At 45.1% G+C, this 26,976-nt stretch overlaps 2 protein-coding genes across 3 annotated transcripts in view; one reads left to right on the top strand and one right to left on the bottom strand.

The window, feature by feature from the left end:
* Window positions 1-371: 371 nt before the first annotated feature.
* Window positions 372-10,154, bottom strand: LOC106585035 (protein unc-45 homolog B). Its single transcript, XM_014170778.3, has 20 exons — window positions 10,034-10,154; window positions 9,125-9,295; window positions 8,967-9,003; window positions 8,624-8,799; window positions 8,308-8,397; window positions 7,988-8,155; window positions 7,643-7,808; window positions 7,254-7,424; window positions 6,856-7,027; window positions 6,303-6,603; window positions 6,031-6,125; window positions 5,502-5,643; window positions 5,224-5,364; window positions 4,297-4,424; window positions 4,085-4,151; window positions 3,819-3,932; window positions 3,567-3,682; window positions 2,655-2,772; window positions 2,390-2,545; window positions 372-1,663 (listed from the first exon to the last, which is right to left on the bottom strand). The coding sequence occupies exons 2-20, from the start codon at window positions 9,293-9,295 to the stop codon at window positions 1,391-1,393; spliced, it is 2,802 nt and encodes a 933-aa protein (XP_014026253.2). The 5' UTR covers window positions 10,034-10,154; the 3' UTR covers window positions 372-1,390.
* A 10,299-nt stretch (window positions 10,155-20,453) lies between these two features.
* The window catches only part of LOC106585038 (phosphatidylinositol 4-phosphate 5-kinase type-1 beta), a 91,877-nt gene continuing 85,354 nt past the window's right edge, over window positions 20,454-26,976 (top strand). The window contains exon 1 of one of the 2 annotated variants that reach the window (XM_014170787.3): window positions 20,454-20,730. The gene's annotated coding sequence lies outside the window, so the exon portion shown is untranslated. The remainder of the gene's footprint in view (window positions 20,731-26,976) is intronic. The other variant, XM_014170784.3, reaches the window with a different exon arrangement.

The following is a 26,976-nucleotide window of genomic DNA, read 5'->3' as shown; positions in this document are numbered from 1 at the left end:
AAAAAACTGTTATGGGGGTGTCTCACATCCTCTTCCATCTCTGCTGTTCAAAATCAAGTGAGCACAGTGGATGGAAATGAAAATGCCACTCCCACTTCCTGGTCATCGGATGCCGACAGCCCCGCCCATTTCTTCCGTTTCCCTTTAACCAGACAACTTTGCGCTTTCATGGGCTGCAGATTGAACAAATGTTTTCCTCTTCTTCCTGCTGCAAAAGTCCAAACCTTAAAATAATATATATTTTGCCTATGTGACTGTTTTAACTGCTTATCAAAAACAGTCATGACCAATGTCCATTGTTGAAAATCATACTAGGCTGTACTGACAAACAGTAAAATAAAATCGTCCACTAAAATCAAAGTAGGCAATAGTCAAAATTCTCATCTTTATCCTTAATAAGTGTAAAATACAAATAACATTAAACAAACACCTCTCATGCACACAAATAAACTCTACTTAACTTACAAAAAAATCTCGATAAAGTGTAGCCGGTTCAGAAGGGAAACCAGAGTGCTTCAGCTGATCGCATCAGCGGATATTGCACCAATTGGATTCCCATTAATTACATGCGGTCTATTGAAGTAGACCAGTTCTGCACATGCTTCCCCAATGCTGGATGTCACATGCTCTCATGCGCTGGTGACTCTTGCTGCCTTGCTGCCGTAACTAGCTGTTACTCGCTATGCTTGCTGTTTCTGATATCCCACCACCACCCCAGCCTCCACCTGTGGGTTCTGTGTTTCTTCCGTCGGGGGGGATTTGATATAGCATATCGTGCTCACTGCCTATAGTTCTATTATAACATTCATATGACGCTTGGCTCTGGCAGTGAGCTACCCTGCAGGACAGAGCTCTAATGTTATTGTTATCTTTTCCAACAAATGGTTAAACGTTCACGTCGGTGTTTTCTTTCTGAAAATTCGAAATATAAATTCTCAAGAGATTAAATTGTACTGTCTCTGATTTCATGATAGGTGGCTGTTCAGGTGCACCATCAGTCCAATCTCCTGGCCTCCCTGTCCATAGGCCTACACTCAACACAGAGTTTCTCAATCTTCAGTCTCTGGACCTCGATCTGTGGGGTGTATCTGCAAGTTAGGCAGACTAATTAGCTCACACGTTGCAGTTTTCATTAAAAGGCACAAACTGTAAGTCCAATGTACTGTAACAAGTGTCGGTCTGACACTTTGGGAGGACTGTGGGCAGTGAGGGGTATGGGCGTTTGCAAGTGTACCCACCAAATATACACACTCATTGGACTAAAATGGAACTGTCAAACATGTTCTTATTTCTGTGTGATTTGTTTCTGGTTGATTGGGTTTCGCCTTTAAGGGAGTAGGACCATTGCAAGCCAGTCCCTAGTACTATAAAAAGCTTAAGAAACACTGCTTTAAGAAGGGGTTGTGAATGGCTTGATGAGGCCGAGGTCCATGGCCTTGACCAGGCAGGTGCGTGCCACATCGATCACAAGCTGCCTCTTGGGGTTGTCCATTGCTTTGCCAATCACTGACAGGATCTCCAGGATCTCGCTCTCGATCAGCTTCTTGGCTAGCTCGTTGTCGTCCGAGTTCAGTATGTTGTACACGATCACCAGGCCTCTGTGCTGGATCTGGGGCTGGTCATGGAGAATCAGCCTCTGAAGGATCTCCAGCCACTGCAACGTCTGTGGAGTGAACCGAGAAAACACTGGTCAGTCAAAGTGATGAAGTGGATGAGGACTCACCATACACTTTGAATAAGTATAACTATAATCAGTGTTGTGATGATACAAATGTCTTAAGTAATATATAACTATAATCAGTGTTGTGATGATACAAATGTCTTAAGTAATATATAACTATAATCAGTGTTGTGATGATACAAATGTCTTAAGTAATATATAGCTATAATCAGTGTTGTGATGATACAAATGTCTTAAGTAATATATAACTATAATCAGTGTTGTGATGATACAAATGTCTTAAGTAATATATAACTATAATCAGTGTTGTGATGATACAAATGTCTTAAGTAATATATAACTATAATCAGTGTTGTGATGATACAAATGTCTTAAGTAATATATAGCTATAATCAGTGTTGTGATGATACAAATGTCTTAAGTAATATATAACTATAATCAGTGTTGTGATGATACAAATGTCTTAAGTAATATATAACTATATTCAGTGTTGTGATTATACATATTGATTACGTAACACATAACTAGTCATTGTTGTCATGATACATATTGATTATCACAACTATAAATCGATGTTGTGATGATACAGCGTTGTGATTTGATTGGGACAATTCGGCAGTTCAAATCAGTTAATATCTTTGCACAGGAACTGCGTTTGGGTCACCCCAAGGTGAGTGTACTAGTGTGAATGCAACCAGACGGACATACCACCAGGGTCATCTTGGTGCACAGTTTCTTCTGGGCGGCAGTGAGCATGGCCAGTGCTCCGGCTGCAGCTCTCTGGAGCTTTTCATCGTCCTCAGCACACATCAGCACCAGCAGCTTCAGCCTATCATTCCCATCCTCCAGGTACCGATCCTGCACCTGAACACACAATGGTGAGGTTAGTTACACTGGGTGACACGTTTGTTACCTGCACACACACACAACATGTGATGACATTGTTCCCTAAGATTGAGGGGTGTCCTCTCACCTCTTTGCACGTCACCAGGTTGCACATGCACTCTGTGGCTGCCTGTCTGATATGATCATGGTCTTCAAACATGTACTGCTCAATCTCAGGGAGAGCCTTCTCTTTCAGGATCTTCACTCTGGAGCCGTGGAGGATGGGAAGAAAGAGTTAAGAAATCACGCAACCATCTCATCTCCTCCACTCAAAACTCTGGCAGCAACCGTCTCATCTCTTCCACTAAAAATGCTCTGGCAGCAACCGTCTCATCTCTTCCACTAAAAACGCTCTGGCAGCAACCGTCTCATCTCTTCCACTAAAAACGCTCTGGCAGCAACCGTCTCATCTCTTCCACTAAAAACGCTCTGGCAGCAACCGTCTCATCTCTTCCACTAAAAACGCTCTGGCAGCAACCGTCTCATCTCTTCCACTAAAAACGCTCTGGCAGCAACCGTCTCATCTCTTCCACTAAAAACGCTCTGGCAGCAACCGTCTCATCTCTTCCACTAAAAACGCTCTGGCAGCAACCGTCTCATCTCTTCCACTAAAAACGCTCTGGCAGCAACCGTCTCATCTCTTCCACTAAAAACGCTCTGGCAGCAACCGTCTCATCTCTTCCACTAAAAACGCTCTGGCAGCAACCGTCTCATCTCTTCCACTAAAAACGCTCTGGCAGCAACCGTCTCATCTCTTCCACTAAAAACGCTCTGGCAGCAACAGTGAAAAAACAAAAAGAACTCTGGAATGTCCCCAGAGCATATCTGAGCCCACAGCTGTATTCTGTTTAGAGTGATATTTATTTTGACAAACTTATTGAACACTTGTCCTCTCACACATCTATTACCTTATAGTGATTGTTGAATAATCTGTAATAGTCTCAGGTGTTTAGTTGGGTTATACATACTGTGGTGTGGTTGGTAAATTGACAGGCCTCACCTCAGTTTGTCGTTGAGACCGGCCAAGTTTGTGAGACTCAGAAGTGCCTCGTAGTTCTGCACCCCGTCTCTCTCAGGGTGCAACAGGCTAACCAGAGGACGCACCACCTCATAGATCTGTCAGAGAGAGAGAGCGATGACAAGGCAGGGTGAGGGAGGTAGGGTAAGAGAGAGAAAGAGAGCAGGAAGCAGAATGAGAAAGAGCCCACACCCTCTCCCCCACATAACAGAAAGTGGTCAGACAGGTTCTTACCCTCTCTCCTGGGAAGGCAATCTCTGGGTTGGATACAGACGCGATCTTGGCCAGGGCGTGGGAGGCCCTTATTTTCCCTATAGCTGATCCCTCCAGAGCCAATGGGATCAGAGCCTGGGGATCACACCACAAGAGATCAGAGGTTCAGACAGTCAGAAACCCACTGGTTAGATAAGGGTAATACATCAAATGTAAGGCTGAATATAGGTTGAAATAGTGATGATTCTAGAACGGAGGATCTGATGAGTCTTGTGTCTGTCACTCACCTTGCCCCCTCCATGGGCGCAAATCGTGCCACGGTCTTTGGCATCATCTGCCAAGGCAAGGAACACCCTGCGGATGAAAGCAAACACCATTGATTTCAATCTGATTTGTTCTGCAGCATTGCTTATTGCGTGTACTGACTGTAGGTTGGCTCTGGATAAGAATGTCTGTGACAGCTAAATGCTCGAGCCTAGTACAGTCCCAGGTTGCTCACCTTGCCAGCATCTCTTTGGTCTGGTCAGTCAGGAGAAGGTTGTCAGCTTTCACCATGACAGTGAGAGCTGAGATGACCCCTCCTTTTAGCATCCTCTTCACTCTCTTCTGGATGAAATCCTTCTTGTCCTAAGGGCAGAGAAGCATGTGTATTGTCAGCACCTCCCTCAAAATACAAATATTATACTTTGCTGACAGTAGAGAGCAGCATAGTCACATGTATATAGCCTTTATACTAGTTTAGTTTACAGTGACTTGGTGTCCAGTTATTTCCTGATATAAATAAGGATGACTTGTTTGGTATTTGTTTTTTTATTAGGATCCCCATTAGCTGTTGCGAAAGCCGCAGCTACTCTTCCTGGGGTCCACACAGAACATGAAACATGACATAATACAGAATATTAATAGACAACAACAGCTCAAGGACAGAACTACATATATTTAATAACGGCACACATAGCCTACACATCAAGACATACACACAAACTATCTTGGTCAAATAGGGGAGAGGCGTTGTTACGTGAGGTGTTACTTTGTCTGTTTTTTTAAACCAGGTTCTCTGTTAACTTGAGCAAGTTGTGATGGAAGGGAGTTTCATGCAATAATGGCTATATAATGTATGCTTTCTTGAATTTGTTCTGCATTTGGGGGCGATGAAAAGACCGCTGGTGGCATGTCTGGTGTGTGTGTGTGTGTGTGTGTGTGTGTCATAGCTGTACGTAAGTTGACTATGCAAACTTGTTGTACAGTTCTGTCCCATGTGGCTCAGTTGGTAGAGCATGGTGTTTGCAACGCCAGGGTTGTGGGTTCGATTCCCACGGGGGACCAGTATGGGGAAAGAAAATTATGAAATGTATGCATTCACTACTGTAAGTCGCTCTGGATAAGAGCGTCTGCTAAATGACTAAAATGTAAAATGTTATCTTACCTTGGGGTGTTGCTCAGGGACGTGCTGCTTGGAGAACTTGGCCAGCTGAACCAGCTCAGGCATGATCTCTTTCTTCTCATAGCTGTTGGTGCAGTTGACCAGGGTACAGGCCACAGCATATAGGATGGTCTTATCTTTAGACTGTATCACAGGGAAACAAGGAAGAGCGAAGTTAGGTACTCTCCTCCAGGTCCCATATGCCCTCTTTAATTCCACTATGCTCCTGTCATGTTCTATGAGTTGGGTCTTTGCTCTGTCTTTAATAGTACAGTACCTACCTTGGCCAGTTCAAACATGGCTTTCATGGCAGGCTCGTCCTCAACAAAGTCATCCTTTACATCAGCGTCTTGGGTCAGGTAGGCCAGACCTTCTATAGCCCACTTCCTGGTCTTCGTGTCCATGGCAGAGTTACACAACCACCTAACACACAGGAAGAGGGTTAACAGGGAACCGGGCTAACAGGAAATGGTCCTCCATCTTGAGATTATGACCATGGGAAGCCATTTCTAAATCACTCTGAGGGAATATAATATTGTTCTCTCTGCAGCTGAAACACGTGAATATACCAATACAAATAGCACATAATTATCCAGATAGAGTCGTAATTGTCTGGACTTGGTGTGTAATTAGTCAAGTATAAGGGTACAGATATGTTCACATTCTATTACTCCTGATAGTTGTAGTACATAATACTTTTTTTCGTCGGTGATCGACTGTGTCTATGAATACTTCAGTGATATTAAGACCACAAAGTTACATAATGGCAGATAAGCTTTCAAAGCTACCGACCCCAAAAAACAGACTCACTTCCTGCACTGCTTGGCCAGTTTCTCAGTGGAGCCCTCAGCAAACTGCCTCATACTATAGTCATCTCCACCTGCTGAGCCCAGCTTACACAGACCCTGGGGAAAGGGAACACACAGACACACACAAAACAGTGAGTTCATGAACGTGGAGGGAAAGTTACACTTAGATCAATGAAGAGTCAGTGTAACGTTATCAAACATGAAGAACTATCAATGAACCCCTCATAAGAGCACATTTCTATTCTATAGTATGGGAATCTATAGCTCACTCACCACCAGCGCACGGATCTTGATCTTCTCGTTCTTGGTCTTCTTGTAGATGTCTTTGAGCAGAGACACGCCGTTGGTGATAATGAAGGAGGCGCGGCTCATCTTCGTCGAGGAGTGGATCAGCGCTTCCACGGCGACCATCTGGTCCACCTCACGCTCAGAGCCGCATAGCGCCACCATCATCTCCATGATGCCCTGGCGACCCACCAGCTGGTTGCCCACCTCAAATGGCCCCTGCAGCAGGCCTGACAGAGCGTTGATGGCGTGGATGTTCCTGTCCATGTCGTTGGGGTCAAACTTGCCTCTGTGGACAGAGTCACGGTCAGTAGGGTTAAGGGTAGATGAGGGCGGTGGGGAGAGGTCAGGAATAAATGTTAGTCATCTGATTTAGTACTCATCACCATCATCAACTATAGTGCTGTTAGATACTTCCCTTGTTGTAACATTACTCATGATGTATGCGTGCATCACAGATACCTATCAATCTCTGTATGATGTTACTCTCATTAGATATGCTACTCGTATGTTACTGTTATGTTACTAATATGTAACTCACTTGATGTACTCGTCACAGACTTCCCTGTAGTGGTCTCTCTCGGGGTCGCAGCGCAGGTCGTCCCAGAGCTTGTCAAGCAACACGCTGGCGATGAGCTGAGTGTTCTCCGTCATGGGCAGCTGGTCTGGGAGGTCAGGTATCTGGCCACACACCTTCAGGATCTTCTTCAGACCTAGCGGGGGGTTCACAAAGCCAGATGAATGACAACTTCCCTGAATTAAGTTGAACAACAGTGAGGAAGGAAATTTTACTTTGTGAAGAAACAGTCTTGAAAACGTTCATCTCGTCTTTGGTGTCATAAACAATCAGTGTCCCTGTGTAAGAATTTCCACGACAAACATTTATCAAAGGTCTACTTAGTGTCAAAGATCATGATCAAAGCTAACCGACTCGCTCACCATGGTCGATGGTGAAGAGGCTCTTGGAGTGGTCATGGTCTTTCTTGTCCTTGCGAGGCACGTTCCTGCACAGCAGGTTCAGGGCCTGGTCTCTGCCGTGTCCTGAAACCTTCTTACTGGCAACCATCTCCAGCAGGGCCAACAGGATGCTCTTCAAGTCTTTGCTTGCATCTGCAGGGGAACAGAATAAGTGTCAGACCAGTTTTATTAAGCATTTATAAAACACAAACAAGTAAATACATATAAAACACAACAATGTGTTTATATAGCTAATAGATGCTATTCTGAGGCAATTCACATTGGGTAAAAAACACTACATACATGTATATAAATGTAGGGCTTTTGACTGAAACAGGATAGGAATGCAGAAACGTTAGTGGATGTCTCACCCAAAACCAGGGCTTCCTCCTTCCCATAAATCCTCCGGTCTCCTCCGGTAAGGGAGTCGTTGATGCACTGGAACAGGTCGGAAGTTGCCAAGGCGATGTCCTCATTGTCGACAGCCATGATGCTGCACAGCTTGTCTATGCCCACCAGGTGGATAATGGCCATGGTCTGTTAAGAGACAAACATACAGGTCAACTGAGTGTACACAAGGGGGACTATGGCTAGACATTACAATAGAAACTTTGAAAAGGATCCATATCTGTCACGAAGGACCAGGAATTGGGAGAGTTGGCTCCCCTTCTTACAGAATCCCTTATACACCGCCCTGTCTTCGCCTTGCCCCTCACCCGTGCTTTGTGTCCAGTGCACATTCCCGCGAAGGTGCGGATAGCGGCCAGGACCATCTCTACTTTTCCGGTCTCAAGCATATCCAGCAGCAGAGGCACTCCGTTGTTCTGGAATATTCTCTCTGCGCCAGCATCTTCTCTGGCCAGAACCACCAGGTTGTTAGCAGCCTACATGGGAAGTAAATACTATTCATACTGGCATAAAAGTTACACACATTGCATTTGATATCAGACTTTAAAAATATTAAAGACCACAGCATAATGCTTATTACAGTAAGTGGAATCAATGGAACTGATCTCTACTTCGGTGTCATATAAACCTTTTCCTTCTTGTCCTTGTCCATCTCCTCATCAAGCAGAATGTCAAACATGTTCTGAACACGTGAGTCTGTGGAGAAGGTTGTCTTCAGCTGTAGACAGAGAGAGTGAGAGAAAGAGCATAAGAGAGAGAGCATAAGAGAAAGAGTGAGCATAAGAGAAAGAGAGAGCATAAGAGGGAAAGCGAGATGCAGATAAGTACCATAATGTGTTTTTTTTTAATGTCTTGTTCATAAGTCAATCAAATATTATAAATCACATAGTTATCAGTAAGTAAACCAATGGCTCGTGTCTAAATGGTCCCAGTCGGTAGCAGACCTTGGCTTGGATTTCAGCCCCCAGCCTCCTGAGGGTCTCCAGGAAGGTCTTGTTTTTGGGCTCGATGGTGGAACACCTCTGGACGTCTTTGAAGGCCATGTCCAGCTTGCCCAGCTTCTCCAGAGCCTGGGACCGCCGGAACAGGGCTTTGACGTCTGTTGCATCCACGTCAATGGCTGTTAGAGAGCAGAGAATAATACAAGTGTCTGGGTTGAAGTGAAAATATCACTGTGGTATGAGCATAATCCATTATTTGTCATTTTATGTGACAGTGAGCATGGCAAAATAAAAACTTTGTTTTGATTCTTGTTTATTTCTAAACATTTACTAGACTGTACTGTACCTTTGGAGGCATCAGAGGCTGCATTGGTGTAGCTTTCCTGAGAAAGAAATAGTGTTCAAAAACATCAGAGGATCAGGAAATCACACCCAGGGATTAATAATTATTAAACAATTCAGTTTTTGCTTGATGAAGGCCTGTGGTTGAGTTTCGGTGTTTACCTTTTTCAGGAAGCAGGCTGATCTGTTCCTGTAGATGACAGCGAGCACCTTCTTATCTTTGCACAACTTGATGGCTTTTGTGTAGCACTCAATGGCCTTGTCCAACTCACCGGCTTGGAAACGCTCGTTTCCCTCATCTTTTAACTGGATTGGATCTGCCATCTCTCCCATCTGGTGAGGAAATGAGAAGTTATAGTTCAACGGTTCCAGGTACCGGTATGACTTGAACATTAAAGCCAATGAATGACTGGTACTCAAAGAGTAAACAGCACATGTTTCTGGAACATTACATTACTCGTCTAACACTATAAATTGAACATTTATCGCTATACTTAATAATAGAGAAACAATACATTTAAAACACATTGCAGACAATTCTGAATCTGGAACAATGCTGTAAAAAAATATATCCACCAGTTCCTGGTAGAGTGTAACTTTTACAGTCAAGAAGAATGCCAGCTAAAACACCATCATCTTGACAAGGTTTCCATTCATTTTGACCTCCGAAAAATACATATAATCACAGTTCAAAATTCTAAATCAGCCTGAGTGATACACCTCACTGTCCCAAAAATGACAAACAAATATAATATTGTAAGAAAAAAGAATACTCTTCTTACCGTTCTCACTACAATGTCTCCTTACCGGAGTCCCCTTTAGAGAATGGCCCAGCACATTCTCTAACTGTAAATGGCCCCCCCTCATGCCTTATTTGAGCATCGTTTTGCACCCCAGCGGGGGCCTTACCACTAATACAATCATTCTAATGGACAGCCACTCCACCGCTCCTGATAGACAATCACCATGTCCCCTGTCTGCTGTCCCCTGTCCTAGAGTCCCTGGCAGGCAAGCATGTCACTCAAGCCCGTGTACACTCAATACATGTCTCTCAATAGCGCCACATAATACCTTTAGGATTGTGAGTTCTTCTCTTCTCCTTTTATTTTCCCTTGAGTGTCTAGTGTTGAGCTTCACTCCCTGATTGTTTGCGTTCTATTTTTGGGGTATTAGCGCACCCCCCCTTTATACTCATCTCAATGAGGTGGGCCAAAACCAGGGTGGGACCATTTAAAAAAGGGATGGGGGTCTACTCTACACAGAACAGACACTTCCTGAGAGAACTGTACACTGAATTCTCACATTTAGCACTGGATCGGGTTTGTTAAAATGTCTCATTGCTTTTATGACAACATACCAATGCTGAGTCATTAAAATAACTACAGAGTAGTTTATCCTTTTGTTCTCTATTTGTACGATATGACATGGGTAACCCCCTTGAAACATGGTCTGGCCCTGATATGGTCTATTTAAGGAATAGGTTCGATGACAGCTGAGAACTCACCAGAAAATGCTTGTGCACTTCTAGTGAGGCGGGGTAGGTGTAGTGGGGGGTCTGGCAGCCACTGGAAGCTGTAGGAACACACAGAATGATCTGACAGCTTCTAGAACAGGCCTGGGCAAAGGCCGGCCCGGGGGCCGTATGCGGCCAGCGACCTGATTCAATACGGCCCACGGAATCATGCTCAGATCACATATAGAATTTGCGATAGTCAAGTTTTGAAAAACGTATTTGTTATTCAAATTAAAAACCCAATGCATACTCGCCTTTCTGTAATGATTTAACTCCCACCGCTTGTGGGACATTTATTTTGAAGGCACGTATAAATAACAACTGCACGACAACAGACAGTGACTGACTGGCTGACACCCTGGCCAGTTACAAATAGTAGCTTGCTAGAAATTGCGCAATAATGAGTTTTAAAGATTTCAAAGAAAAGGAAAGTAGACAATGAATGTAGGGTGTTCCAGCAAGAGTGGACATCGAAATATTTATTTATTGAGGTATCAGGGAAAGCTGTGTGATTAGTGTGCAAAGAGAGCATCACTGTCTTGAAAGACTAACGTTACAACTTGTCCCGACACTTCTAGACGAAGCATGCAGGGAAATATAGGAATATGTATTCTTAGCAGAGGGCAAGTGCATCGAAAGAGTTGCTTTCTCAGTTGCAAAAGCACCAAGGACTTTTCACAAAAAAGCATTCAGCAAACAACGGAATTGCGAGAGCTAGCTATGTACTGTCCCACAATATTGCTAAACATAGCAAGCCATTCGCTGAGGGCGAATTCATTAAATAATGTTTAATTGACTGCAGCAATACTTTGCCCCGACAATAAAGAGCTGTTTGAAAATGTTTCGCTGTCAAGACGAAGTGACACGGCGTGTTGAGGACATCGCAGAGAATATGAAACAACAGTTGAAAGACAAGGTAAAGGATTTCACCTATTTCTCCTTGGCCCTGGATGAAAGCAGTGATGCACGTGACACAGCGCAGTTGTTGATATTCTTAGAGGACGAGGCATAACCCCAGACTTTGAAATTACAGAGGAGCTTGCTTCAGTGCAGTCAATGAAGAACACAACCACAAGGAAATATTTATTGGAGGAGGTTAATAAGCGTGTGGCAAAGCTGGGACTGAGTTTTGAAAAGTTATCCAGTGTGACCACTGATGGGTGCCCAAATTTGACAGGAAAAAACGTTGGCCTTTTGAAAAGGATACAAGATCAAGTAGTTGAGTTAAACCAAAATCAGGAAATTATTTTCCTGCATTACATTATTCATCAGGAAGTGCTCTGTAAATGAGTTCTGAAAATGAGCCATATTGTGGATACAGTCACTAAAGTGGTAAACTTCATAAGAGCACAATCTTTAAACCACAGGCAGTTTGTCTCACTGTTGGAAGAGAGAGTCGGGTCATGCAGATCTTGAGCTTATCGATCTTCAGTCTGATGCAGTGATTGGAGAACTATTCAAAACAATGTCACTGACAAGGTTCTATGCATCTCTCGATGAACAAAACTTTCCAAAGATTAGGAGTCATGCTCAGAAGATGTTTGTACTGTTTGGGTCAACCTATGTATGTGAACAGACATTGTCAGTGATGAAATATAACAAGTCAAGGCACAGATCTCTTACTGACTCTCACCTCTCAGCAATCCTGCGCATAGCAATGTCAAACTATACCTGACTTCACTTCTCTAGTCAATGCCCATCAGACTTCACTCCTCACACTGATTGAGTAGTTTAAATGTAATGTTAAGCTCTCTTTCTTGTGTTTTTGTGCATACCCGGAAACAAGAGCTCTGTCCGTGGTGCTGAATGCACAGTGTACTTTTCCCTCCGTGTAGTTCATTGCATGTTTAATAATGAAAATACCTACCAAAAGGAGAATATGAATGTGGTTTATTTCTGTGCATGTTAAAAAAGTAAAATAAGTAGCATATCTGGACGTGATTTACAGTAGATACATCTGTCAACACAGTCATACACATGATGTATAATCCTGTAATATGATTCTAGCCCACGATGGCAAAAATATATTCTGTGGCCCTCCATGGAAAATAATTGCCCAGGCCTGTTCTAGAAAGAGAAAGCTCTCGAGTGTGAGTGTGTGTTAGGCATTTTATACAACATTCTGGGTCTTCTCAAGGGTTACCCCATTCATAGACGCCAAATACTTTAGCGCCTATTGACAATAGTGTCTTCTGACTCAGGGAATTTTGTTAAGAGCCCTGACAGTTGCTCTAAACATTAACACGATTCTCTTGTGGTACTGTTTTAGAAACATAAAGTTGTGTATTTTTCACATCTACGAGAAATAAGGAGAGAGAAGAGCGTGAGCGTCCTTGTCTCCTGCTTAACGGGTTGAGCCCTGGAGTGGGCCAACGCAGTGTGGTATGGCCCAGACTCGGCGAGGGATCACTACCCCGAGTTCACCCGCCGGTTCTGGGCCGTGTTTGACCACCCACCAGAAGGCCGGGCAGCGGGTGAACGGCTGTTCCACCTGCGACAGGAGACGAGGAGCGCGCAGGACTTTGCTCTGGAGTTCCGGACCTTTGCTGCTGGGGCGGGGTGGAACGACATGGCCCTGATGGACCATTATTGTTGTAGCCTCCGGGAGGACGTCCGCCGGGAGCTCGCCTGTCGGGACACTACCCTCTCCCTCGACGAACTCATCGACATGTCCATCCGTCTGGACAATCTGCTGGCTGCCCGCGGGCGTCCAGAACGGGCCCTGTTGGTTCCACCTCCAGGCCCTCCAGCTCCCATCCCCATGGAGCTAGGGGGGGCCGCATCGAGGGGGACCGGAGGAGGAGGCTCCTCCTGTACCCGGTGTCGTTCGAGAGGACACACTGCCGACCGGTGCTGGAGGAGCTCGTCTGGGAGTCGGGATGGCAGGCAGAGCACTCCTCGTTCACCCCAGGTGAGTAAGCACCAGCCTTACCCAGAGCTCCCGGTTGGCCATATGTTTGTGCTAATATTTTTTCCTGAGTTTTCTCCCTCTTTTCAGCATAAGGCGCTAGTCGATTCAGGCACAGCTGGAAACTTTATGGATCGTGGGCTCACATTAAGGCTAGGGATTCCTCTGGTGTCGTTGGACCAACCTTTCCCCGTGCACTCCTTAGATAGCCGACCATTAGGGTCAGGGCTGGTCAGGGAGGCCACGGTTCCACTGGACATGGTAACGCAGGGGGATCATGGGGAACGGATTAGTCTCTTCCTCATTGATTCACCTGCATTTCCGGTGGCGCTGGGGATTCCCTGGCTGGCCAATCACAATCCTGATATTTCATGGAGACAGGGGGCTCTCAGAGGGTGGTCAGAGGAGTGTTCAGGCAGGTGCATAGGAGTTTCCATCGGTGCGACGACGGTGGAGAGTCCAGACCAGGTTTCCACTGTGCGCATTCCCTCTGAATATGCCGATTTGGCTATCGCCTTCTGTAAAAAGAGGGCGACCCAATTACCACCTCATCGACGAGGGGATTGCGCGATAAACCTCCAGGAAAACGCTGCACTTCCCAGGAGTCACGCTTACCCATTGTCACAAGAGGAGACGCTGGCTATGGAGACATATGTCACGGAATCTCTGAGACAGGGGTACATTCGGCCCTCCATGTCACCCGTCTCCTCGAGTTTCTTTTTCGTGAAGAAAAAGGAGGGAGGTCTGTGTCCGTGCTTTGATTATCGAGGTCTAAATTCCATCACAGTGGGGTTTAGTTACCCGCTACCTCTCATCGCTACGGCGGTGGAATCATTTCACGGAGCACGTTTTTTCACGAAACTGGACCTCAGGAGCGCGTAAAATCTGGTGCGTATTCGGGGGGGAGACGAGTGGAAAACTGCATTTAGTACCACATCGGGCCACTATGAGTACCTCATCATGCCATATGTTAAAGAATGCTCCAGCCGTTTTTCAATCCTTTGTAGACGAGATTCTCAGGGACCTGCACGGGCAGGGTTTGGTGGTGTATATTGATGATATCCTGATCTATTCCGCCACACGTGCATGTGTCCCTGGTGTGCAAGGTGCTTGGGCGACTGCTGGAGCATGACCTGTACGTTAAGGCTGAGAAATGTGTTTTTTCCAAACGAGCCGTTTCCTTCCTGGGTTATCGCATTTCCACCTCGGGGGTGGTGATGGAGTGTGACCACGTTAAGGCCTTGCGTAACTGGCCAACTCCGACCACGGTGAAGGAGGTGCAGCGGTTCTTAGGGTTTGCCAATTACTACCGGAGGTTTATCCGGGGCTTTGGTCAGGTGGCTGCTCCCATTACCTCACTGCTGAAGGGGGGGCCGGCGCGCTTGCGCTGGTCAGCAGAGGCGAGCAGAGCTTTCAGTCGTCTGAAGGAGCTGTTTACCGACGCTCCCGTGCTGGCTCATCCGGACCCCTTTTGGCATTTATAGTGGAGGTGGACGTGTCCGAGACTGGGGTGGGAGCCGTGCTATCACAGCGCTCGGGCATGCCACCAAAACTCCGCCCTTGCGCTTTCTTTTCGAGGAAGCTCGGTCCGGCGCAGCAGAACTATGACGTGAGGGACTGGGAGTTGTTAGCTGTAGTCAAAGCTCTGAAAGTGTGGAGACACTGGCTTGAGGGGGCTACGCACCCTTTCCTCATCTGGACTGACCACCGTAATCTGGAGTACATCCGGGCAGCTAGGAGATTGAATCCGCGTCAGGCCAGGTGGGCCATGTTCTTTACCCAATTTCGTTTTACAATCTCCTATCGGCCAGGCTCCCTTAACACGAAGGCCGACGCGCTGTCCCGCATATATGACACCGAGGAGTGGGTCATCGATCCAACTCCCATCCTCCCAGCTTCATGCTTGGTAGCTCCGGTGGTTTGAGAGGTGGACGCGGAGATCGAGCGGGCGTTACGGTTGGAAACTGCACCCCCCCAGTGTCCAGCAGGTGCTCAGTACGTGCCGCTTGGTGTCCGTGATCGATTGATTCTATGGGCCCATACACTTCCCTCTTCGGGTCACCCTGGGATCGAGAGGACAGTGCGGAGTCTTAGGGGAAAGTACTGATGGCCCACGTTGGCTATGACGTGAGGCTTTATGTTTCCTCCTGCTCGGTGTGCGCTCAGTGCAAGGCTCCTCGACACCTGCCTAGAGGGAAATGACAGCCCCTCCCCGTTCCACTGCGGCCGTGGTCGCACATGTCTGTGGACTTTCTCACCGACCTCCCCCCATTTCAGGGGAACACCACGATCCTGGTCGTTGTGGATCGGTTTTCTAAGTCCTGCCGTCTCATCCCATTGCCCGGTCTCCCTACGACTCTACAGACTGCGGAGGCCCTGTTTACCCATGTCTTCCGGCACTACGGGGTGCCCGAGGACATCGTTTCTGATCGGGGTCCCCAGTTCACGTCCAGAGTTTGGAGGGCGTTCATGGAACGGCTGGGGGTCTCGGTCAGCCTGACCTCAGGTTTCCACCCCGAGAGTAATGGGCAGGTGGAGAGAGTGAACCAAGATGTGGGTAGGTTTCTGCGGTCGTATTGCCAGGACCGGCCCAGGGAATGGGCGAGGTACGTCCCATGGGCAGAGGTAGCCCAAAACTCCCTCCGTCACTCTTCTACTAACATATCACCGTTCCAGTGCGTGTTGGGCTACCAGCCGGTCCTGGCTGCATGGCACCAGAGCCAGACCGAGGCTCCTGCGGTGGAGGAGTGGGTACAGCGCTCAAAGGACACTTGGAGAGCCATCCAGGAATCATTAAGGAAAGCGAGTGGACGGCAGAAGAGGAGCGCTGACCAGCACCGCAGTGAGGCCCCCGTGTTTGCACCGAAACCTGCCCCTCCGCCTGCCCTGCCGGAAGCTGGGGCCGCAGTGTGTGGGGCCGTTTAAAGTCCTGAGGAGGATAAACGAGGTGTGTTACCGGTTACAGCTTCCTTCTTACTACCGTATTAACCCCTCGTTTCATGTGTCTCTCCTCAGGCCGGTGGTGGCTGGTCCCCTGCAGGAAGGTGAGGTGCTGGAGGTCCCTCCACCCCCTCTGGACATTGGGGGGTCCCCGGCGTATACTATACGCGCCATTCTGGACTCCAGATGCCGGGTGGGGGGCCTACAGTACCTTGTGGACTGGGAGGGGTACGGCCCGGAGGAGAGGTGCTGGGTACTGGTGAAGGACATTTTGGACCCTTCACTTCTGAGGGACTTCCACCGCCTCCATACGGATCGCCCTGCGCCTCGTCCTCCGGGTCGCCCTTGAGGCTGGTGGCGGTGCGCTGCGGGAGCCGCGCGTCAGGGGGTTGGGGTACTGTCACGAATCCCACCGAAGGTGGCTCCCCTGCCTGTTCGGGCGGCGCTCGGCGGTCATCGTCGCCGGTCTACTAGCCGCCGCTGATCCCTTTTTCCTTTTCTGTTTGTTCGGTCTTATTGGTTGCACCTGTTCCCTGTTTTGTTTCTTGATTTGTGTTTATTTTAGCCAGTTAGGCCCGCCCAGGTTTGTGCGGGATTATTTCTCTGTTTGTTGTTGGATGTGCTGGCTGGCGCCTTATTTCTCTCCGGACTGTTTTGCCCTGTGTTTTTGGGCTGGTCTACTTTGTGACGCGCCCTCTGTTTTTGGCGTGACCGTTTTGTGCCAGAGAAATAAAGACGTTATACTTACCCTCTGCTCTCTGCGCCTGACTCCAACCACCACTCCTAGGAATCCCTGACATACTCAGTACTTTGTTGAAGCAACTTCGGCAGCGATTACAGCCTCGAGTCTTCTTGGGTATGACGCTAGAAGCCTGGCATACCGGTATTTAGGGCTGAGCGATATGGCCAAAATCTCATATAACGATACATATCATGATATAGCACATTTTCTGTAAATTCAATGAATAAATAGTTTATATAAAATGACCACATGTAAAGGCCTATTTCTTATTACATTTTGAATTATACTCAACAAATAAAAAGGTACCTACTCATATTTTATTTCTCCTTTTATTTAGAACCTTTGTGCAAATTTTCGTTTAAGCATGTAACAAAATATGAATGTATGAAATCTAAAAAGGTAAATAGAAATCACTTAAATTATAGTTGCAAACAAAATGTATATATTTGGGGGCTTGCCTGTTTTGCATGTCATTTTGGCATTAATACATGTCACATATCAATTTGCATTTGGTACCTTGGGTCGAGTGTTCGCGCCATATCACGAAACCCCTGTTTCTCGACCGTGTAAATTGGGGCCACGTCTTTTCAGATGTAAGTTGTAACGGCAGCTGTTATCTCCTTCCATTTTCGTGATTCTTTGCCATATGGTGTGCCGCGGGCAAAAGCCTCTTGCAACGTCTGAGTCAGGGTTTGTTTTGAGCACTTGACTGTACTTTTTTGGGTCTCATCCATAGACTCTCGCCGTACTGTTTCACATGATTCTTGCGTAGGTGGTAAAAGAGGTTAGTGGTGTTTGAGCCTGTTGTCGGGACCGGCCTGCGGCATATTTTGCAGAGGACGGTTTTCTGGTCCGTGTCAGACTTGTCATACCCAAACCACGTCCATGCGACTGAAGTAGCCCCTCTTTAAGGTACGAGCTCCATGTCTTCGTGCTCTGTGTCACGTTTCTCTCACCTCCATGTTTGTTTGTGTTGCAAATTTCCTTCCACACGGCAAAGCGTCGTCCAATTGCCGAAAAATATTGTCGTAGAGTGTGATTTGCGACAACGAATTAAATGATAAGAGCATAATGAAACGATAGACGTTTTTCTATCGTCACACGATATATATTGTCATATCGCCCAGCCCTACCTGTATTTGGAGTTTCTCCCATTATTCTCTGCAGATCCTCTCTAGCGTTGTCAGGTTGGATGGGGAGCGTCCCTGCACAGCTATTTTCAGGTCTCTCCAGAGATGTTTGATTGGGTTTAAGTCCGGGCTCTTGCTGAGCCACTCAAAAGACATTCAGAGACTTGTCCCAAAGCCACTCCTGTGTTGTCTTAGCTGTATGCTTAGGGTTGTTGTCCTGTTGGAAGGTGAACCTCCGCCCCAGTCTGAGGTCCTGAGCGCTCTGGAGCTGGTTTTCATCAAGGATCTCTCTGTACTTTACTCCGTTCATCTTTCCCTCGATCCTGACTAGTCTCCCAGTCCCTGCCGCTGAAAAACATCCCCACAGCATGATGCTGCCACCATCCTGCTTCACCGTAGGGATGGTGCCAGATTTCCTCCAGAAGTGACGCTTGGCATTCAGGCCAAAGAGTTTAATCTTGGTTTCGTCAGACCAGAGAATATTGTTTCTAATGGTCTGAGAGTCCTTTAGGTGCCTTTTGGCAAACTCCAAGTGGGCTGTCATGCCTTTTTACTGAGGAGTAGCTTCTGTCTGGTCACTCTACCATAAAGGCCTGATTGGTGGAGTGCTGCAGAGATGGTTGTCCTTCTGGAAGGTTCTTCCATCTCTAGAGGAACTCTGGAGCTCTGTCAGAGTGAACATTGGTTTCTTGGTCACCTCCCTGACAATGTGGCCCTTCTCCCCCAATTGCTCAGTTAGGCTGGGCAGCCAGCTCTAGGAAGAGGCTTGATGGTTCCAAAGTTCTTCCATTTAAGAGTGATGGAGGCCTCTGTGTACTTGTGGACTTTCAATGCTGCAGAAATGTTTTGGTACCCCTCCCCAGATCTGTGCCTCGACACAATCCTGTCTCGGGCCTCTACGTACAATTCCTTCAACATCATGGCATGATTTTTGCTCTGACACACACTGTCAACTGTGGGACCTTATATAGACAGGTGTGTGCCTTTCCAAATCAAGTCCAATCAATTTAATTTACCACAGGTGGACTCCAATCAAGGATGGTCTATGGGAACAGGATACACCTGAGCTCAATTTCGAGTCTCATAATTTTCATAAAATATATTTTTCATAAACAATATTTTCGCTTTGTCATTATTGGGTGTGTGTAGATTGATGAGGACAATGTAATCCATTTTTAGAATAAGACTAACATAATAAAATGTGGGAAAAGTCAAGGGGTCTGAATACTTTACAAATGCACTGTATATGCTCATCTGTCGTTTGCTGTCGAAGACGCATCCTTTTATCAAAATCAGCAGACAGTTTGTCTACAGGCAACTGTCTCCCCTCAGAGTCTGGTTCGTCAAGGTTCCTTCCTATCTAGGGAGTTTTCCCTTGTCAACTGTGCCTCTGCATGTTCTCTGTGGGTTGTATAGTAGTTGGTTCTTTAGTCTTGGAGTAGCTCTCGAAAACTCTAGGCGGCATTCTGTCTACTCCCTTTTATAGCCATTAGCTTCACCCACGACTGGCTCGTGTGGACTACAATCCCGACACTGTGTTTTACGTTCAGAAATGTCAATCATCATTGCTTGTGATACGACTTTTGAAACATATGGCCCTTTTCTTTAAATCAGCGAGAAAGAACCCTTAAAATAAAACATATACACTTGTAGCAGTTTTGCATAGATCCATCTAAACAGCTATGAGTGCCTCCATCTGACGAAACTACACTTCCCGAGTTACACTGACACACAGGTGTTCGGGGCATGCTAGATAGCTAATTATCACAGTTTGCCGACTCTTGTCTCCCATAAACAATCACTGTAACATAGTGATATGGCCGTGTGGGAACACTAACCCTATCAGGGTGTGTATCAATGTAACCTTTTGTTTTTTGAAAAAACTTTCTCGCTGATATTAAAGATAAGGTTCCTATGTTTCCAAAACAGTACCCGCAAGCGATGGGTGTTAAGTTCAAATTGAGTGTTGCTGCTCATAACAAAACTCCCCCATACAGAAGACGTCTTCATCCAATGACTTATGTGTAATGTAATGGAACTGAGAGTCATGATCATGGACTAGTCTTGGGCAAGCCCGTTTATAATGAACCCTTTTCTACTTAGCCATTGAATTGTACAACTTTGTTGGCAGACATTCCAAATGCAACGGAAGTTGTCAGCCACTAGATGACGTTATTCCCCATAATGAAATGCACCATACACCAGCAAGGAGATCAGTGGTGAAAATCAAACCTTCTGTAACCTACCGTCACTGCCCTGTAGATGGCTTGCTTATACAAGTTCTGCATCACATCAGAGTAGGTTGGTGCACTGAATGCCTGGTTATGCTGAGAGGCGGAGAATGAGAACTGTGTGTAGCCAAGTCTACCTCTCTGTCAGTAGCCAGATACATACAGCATAGGCTACCGTACGCAGGGAGCCGCACTAACAGCCACTTGCGCTCTCTAAATATTGCCTAAAGGGGACTGGAATACTCTCTGAAATCACACGGAAAGACAAGATCAACTTCGCTACCCAAACGAGGAAGAACAGCTGGTAAGATTGATGTGTTATTCTTGATAATTCTGATATTTACCTGTCCGTTGAAGTATCTATTTGAGTTGTGCCATATTGGTCAGGTGACATGACATGAGGAGACGTTTCAGCAATTGCTGGCAAAGGTGTTATTGTCAGTCGAAGATTAACCGGCTTCCTCCCAGTAGGGCGAGGACGTGTTAAATTACTAAAATAGTCAAGCCTGGAAATGCAACATAACATAACCTTAACCCCGTTTCGTGACCACCAACTATTACAGCGAAATGTTGATGAGAACACCAGAACTTGTTTACCAATGGCCTGCAAAAGAAAACACTTTAGTAATGCACCCCAGTTTATAAGGCTAACTTGAATTTAGCTGCAGTCTGGCAAGGTTTACTGCTAGCTGTTGATGTGCTACTCTGAGAAACAGTTTATTCAGAAAAGTGTGAAATGACGTAATATTGCGAGGAAGTGGCGCCTTGGTGTTAGCCTTCATGTAGCAATAGCTCAAGGTATCAGTACTTGAACACATTACAGTTGCCATTGGTGATAAATAGGCTAGACTCTCATATTGATGAACACATAGGGTTTGTGCTGGATAGCCCATTTCTGTTGTTGATTTCTGGAAAATAAGCCTACCAATCTACTGGTGAGATCCCTTATGTTATCAATATTGGCTAGGTTGGGGACCTTTCTCAGTGTTCCAAGGACTCTGGGAAGCCTGGGACTTTTCAACACCTGGCATCCTCAGGGATACACGCACTATATATAATACTTTTTAGCAGGTCACCTTAATGAATTCTGTAAAGTCAGTGTGGAAGAGGTGAAAAAAATGATTGTTGAATATCAACAATAATGACAAGCCACCGGGGTCTGACAATCTGGATGTAAAATTACTGAGGATAATAGCCGACAATATTGCCACTCCTATTTGCCACATCTTCAATTTAAGCCTACTAGAAAGTGTGTGCCCTCAGGCCTGGAGGGAAGCTAAAGTCTTTCTGCTACCCAAGAATAGTAAAGCCCCCTTTACTGGCTCAAATAGCCGACCAATCAGCCTGTTACCAACTCTTAGTAAACTTCTGGAAAAAATGGTGTTTGACCAGATACAATGCTATTTCACAGTAAACAAATTGACAACAGACTTTCAGCACACTTATAGGGAAGGACACTCAACAAGCACAGCACTTACACAATGACTGATGATTGGCTGAGAGAAATGTATGATAAAATGATTGTGGGGGCTGTCTTGTTAGACTTCAGTGCAGCTTTATCGATCATAGTCTGCTGCTGGAAAAAACGTGTTAATAAGGCTTTACACCCCCTGCTATAATGTAGATAAGGAGTTACTTGTCTAACAGAACACAGAGGGTGTTCTTTAATGGAAGCCTCTCAAACATAATCCAGGTAGAAGCAGGAATTCCCCAGTGTAGCTGTTTAGGCCCCTTGCTTTTTTCAATCTTTACTAATGACATGCCACTGACTTTGAGTAAGGCAAGTGTGTCTATGTATGCAGATGACTCAACACTATACACGCCAGCTATTACAGCGACTGAAATGACTGCAACACTTAACCAAGAGCTGCAGTTAGTTTCAGAATGGGTAGCAAGGAATAACTTAGTCCTAAATAGTTCAAACTAAAACCATTGCATTTGGGTCAAATCATTCACTAAACCTCAATTACATCTCGTAATGAATAATGTGGAAATTGTGCAAGTTGAGGTGACTAAACTGCTTGGAGTAACACTCAATGAGGCAGGTCCTACAGGCCCTAGTTTTGTCGCACCTGGACTACTGTTCAGCCATGTGGTCAGGTGCCACAAAGAGGGACTTGGGGAAATTGCAGTTGGCTCAGAACAAGGCAGCACGGCTGGCCCTTGGATGTACACAGAGAGCTAACATTAATAACATGTATGTCCATCTCTCATGGCTCAAAGTGGAAAAGAGATTGACTTCCTCATTACTTGTTTTTGTAAGAGGTGTTGACAAGCTGAAGGTACCGAGCTGTCTGTTTAAACTACTAGCACACAGCTCAGACACCCATTCATACCCCACAAGACATGCCACCAGAGGTCTCTTCACAGTCCCCAAGTTCAGAACAGATTATGGGAGGCGCACAGTACTATATAGAGCCATGACTACATGGAACTCTATTCCACATCAGGTAACTAATGAAAGCAGTAGAGGGCACACACTTAGTCTAGTGTGAATTCTGTAATGAATGTATTGTAATATTTTTTAAATTGTATAACTGCCTTCATTTTGCCGTACCTTGGCAGCAGCTAATGGGGATCCATAATAAATACAATTTGATTTATTTACAGTAGGATATAGAATTTGACCAATAGGGAACTTTCTCTTGCGTTCATACGTGTGTGGTTGGTTACACACAGCCCTTTTGATTTCTCATTAAAAAAAACAATAACCACAGAATTTGAGCAATGGCTGTACTTTTTATAGACTATATGCAATTTAATTAGAAAGAATCTGAACTGAAAAATCCCCTACTAAATAAAACATTACACAAACTGTACTACTATTACATCATAGATGATATTTAAAGCTATTCTAGATGATATAGCTAAAAGTTTAACAAACCATACAACTCTATTCACAAGGACTACTTTGAACAATTTACACAACATTTCACAAAAATGCATTTACTGTAAGAACTGTGCAGATGCAAAGTTTGGTAACAGAATTAAGGTAAAATCTCCCTCTGTTTTTTATGTGACCACGTTTTCCAAAAAAACTGTTAAATATCTGCTCTGAATCAAGATTCAAAAAGATGTCTGCAGAAAGAATGGGGTGTCAGCTATGACATGACACCTTGAGTATGAAAACATATTTTTTCCTTATTGAACTACAGTAGGTGAAGTGGATTTACATCCAGTAACGGAATTACAGTAACGGAATTACAGTAATGGGTCCCTGATCTGTACTGTACAGAAATGCATAATTATGGATATGAATATCATTCTCTTCATGGTGATGAATCCTAAATATGTACACAAAGGTAGAAATATGCTATATATCCTTCTTTTGCATATCTCAGTATTATTCTTCACACTGACTATTATAATAATGAGCTCCGCCCCCAAACTAGACTACATTTGGTTGGTCCGGACCAGACCAAATCTGAACCATCATGGACGACTATATTTCACACGTTTGGACATCATAGCACAATAGAGTTAAGTGCAGTACAGTAAAGTAGATATACTATATATACTCAAAAGTATGTGGACACCTCTTCAAATTAGTGGATTCGGCTATTTCAGCCACACCCATTGCTGACAGGTGTATAAAATCGAGCACACAGCCATGCAAACATTGGCAGTAGAATGGCCTTACTGAAGAGCTAAGTGACTTTCAACGTGGTACCCTCATAGGATGCCACCTTTCCAACAAGTCAGTTTGTCAAATTTCTGCCCTCCTAGAGCTGCCCCGGACAACTGTAAATGCTGTTATTGTGAGGTGGAAACGTCTAGGAGCAACAACGACTCAGCCGCGAAGTGGTATGCCACACAAGCTCACAGAACGGGACCGCCAAGTGCTGAAGCACGTAGCGCGTAAAAATCGTCTGTCCTCAGTTGCAACACTGCCTCTGGAAGCAACTTCAGCACAATAACTGTTAATTGGGAGCTTAATGAAATGGGTGTCCAAGGCCAAGCAGCCGCACATAAGCAAAAGATCACCATGTGCAATTTCCAAGCGTCGGCTGGAGTGGTGTAAAGCTCGCCGCCATTGGACTCTGGAGCAGTGGAAATCTGGGTTTGGCGGATGCCAGGAGAACGTTACCTGCCCCAATGCATAGTGCCAACTGTACAGTTTAGTGGGAGGAAGAATAATGGTCTGGGGCTGTTTTTCATGGTTCAGGCTAGGCCCATTAGTTCCAGTGAAGGGGAATCTTAATGCTTCAGCATACAATGACATTGTAGACGAGTCTGTGCTTCCAAATTAGTGGCAACAGTTTGGGGAAGGCCCTTTCCTGTTTCAGCATGACAATGCCCCCGTGCACAAAGCGAGGTCCATACAAAAATGTTGTCAAGATTGGTGTGGAAGAACTTGACTGGCATGCACAGAGCCCTGACCTCAACCCCATCGAACACCTTTGGGATGAATTGGAACGAAGACTGCAAGCCAGGGCTAATCCCCCAACATCAGTGCCCAACCGCATTAATCCTCTTGTGGCTGAATGGAAGCAAGTCCCTGCAGCAATGTTCCAACATCTAGTGGAAAGCCCAGAAGAGTGGAAGCTGTTATAACAGCAAAGGGGGAACCAACTCCATATTAATGCTCATGATTTTGGAATGACATGTTCAACGAGCAGATGTCAATACTTTTGGTCATGTAGTGTATGCACAGTATAGTACATTATACTGTACTCTAGTGTGCTCTATTATACTGTGCTGTACTGTACTTTTCTATACTGTTCTGTGCTGTCCAAACTTGTGAAACATAGACGTCTATGACCTGTTCAGATCTGGTCCGGCCAGGGCGTACTGACCAACTGTGAACTACGTTTCAACGTTAATGGACGTCCGGTGTCGGTTGGTGCTCAGTGGGTGAGGATGCTTGTCACAGTAAATGGAAAGAGGCTAGGTGGTAGGTATCATCAGTAAGAGCTGGGAGAGATGACATTAACTGGAGAGAGAGAGAGAGAGAAGATTGTTTTCAGTATTGCTTTTACCAACAGTTATGAGCTGAACATAATAGTATGCCAGTGGAAGGACAGTAGCAGGTGACCCAACTGTGATTTGTCACTACTATGATTTATTTCCCATTATAGCCAATGGTAATTTCCATGTAAAAGGACACATGAGCACCAACGTGATGTTTATTGGAGCATATCAAATTTGGTGTCAAATGAAAGCTAAGAGTCTATAGTTTTGGGAAATGAAGGCATATATATGTTTTTAAACCATTTTCAATCCTAAAATGAGGAATAAGCAAAGGCTTTGATTTCTGGTCACACAGATGGAAAAGGGGTCTTAAAAAAACATCTACTAAAATAAATCTTAAAGGGTATTAGAAATGCATCAAACACAATAATGTTGAAGGCCCCTGCCAACTAATATCAGCATGTATATTTAGTTTTGCATAAATTATTAGCCTTCTGTAAGTTTAAGAAATATTAACTAGTGTCTTGTCATTCTGTTACCAAAAACCCACATATCTTTAAGATATTTTCAAATGTTTCTCTCTCATGAGGAGGGAGGATTCTTCACAGACGTAACAAGGGTTGTTCCATGCCTTTTCAGCAAAACTGATATTACCCGGTTCTGACCACTAGATGCTTGTAAATCTGTTTCCAACTAGCTTGAATTTTATGCGGCATAGTTGTCAAACCTCTACTTTGAAGAATCTGAAATCTATTTTGATTTGTTTAACACTTTTTTTGGTTACTACATGATTCCATATGTGTTATTTCATGTCTTCACTATTATTCTACAATGTAGAAAATAGTAAAAATAAAGACAAACCCTGGAAGGAGTAGGTGTGTCCAAATGTTTGACTGGTACTTTTAGCTTTCATTTGACACCCAAATTGACATGCTCCTATGTAGGGTTGCACATTTTGGGGAATATTCAGAGGTGGAAACTTTCCATGGGAATATATGGGAATTAACAGAAATGTATGCAAATTAATATTAATACCATTTAAATGTAGATGTTTGCAATGGATATATTTACCATATCATATGGAGGCAGAAACATAAACCTTTTACCTTTATCATAAGTAGACATATTTGCACATTTATTAAATCCTTCCAATAGAAATAATTAAAAAAAAACAATTTAGTTACGAATTTAACTTTAATTAAATGAGTTGACTCTACACATGGGAGGATTTCACTGAACAACAAAAGAAAGGGAATATTGAATGATCCCCAATGATCCATCGCATCTCCCAAAAGCGTTTTCAACATACATCTGTAAAATGATAGTCTAGAAACTAAAGCTTTGGTTGTCTTCCTCTCAGGCTTCCATGTCTTCTCCCTGGACCTCCTCAATGTCCACCTCTTGAACATCAGACTCTGAGGTCTCATCTTCACTGTCACTTTCCAACCTTGTTGATGATGGCTCGTTGTCAGGCCACCAATTTTTCAACCCTTGTATTGGTCAGCCTGTTGCGTGCTTTGGTGTGTGTGTTCCCAAACAAGGGCCAGTTGCGCTCTGAGGCGGCTGATGTTGGTGGGATTTGGAGGATGATGGAGGCAACAGGGGAAAGAGCTTCAGATCCACAAAGTTCCTTCCACCA

The sequence above is a fragment of the Salmo salar genome, chromosome 24 (assembly GCF_965601325.2).
Source record: "Salmo salar chromosome 24, fSalSal1, whole genome shotgun sequence".
Taxonomy (NCBI): Eukaryota; Metazoa; Chordata; class Actinopteri; order Salmoniformes; family Salmonidae; genus Salmo; species Salmo salar.
Note: the sequence above shows the minus strand (reverse complement) of the source record. Positions and strands in the feature narration are given on the sequence as shown.

Bases quoted from the DNA above. Each gene is read 5' to 3' on its own strand.
- LOC106585035 (XM_014170778.3), bottom strand. From the start codon at position 9,295: ATGGGAGAGATGGCAGATCCAATCCAGTTAAAAGATGAGGGAAACGAG. The intron at 8,800-8,966 runs GTACAGTACAGT...GCTCTCTAACAG, and splicing joins AGCCTCTGATGCCTCCAAAG to CCATTGACGTGGATGCAACA. The intron at 8,398-8,623 runs GTCTGCTACCGA...CTCTGTCTACAG, and splicing joins GGGCTGAAATCCAAGCCAAG to CTGAAGACAACCTTCTCCAC.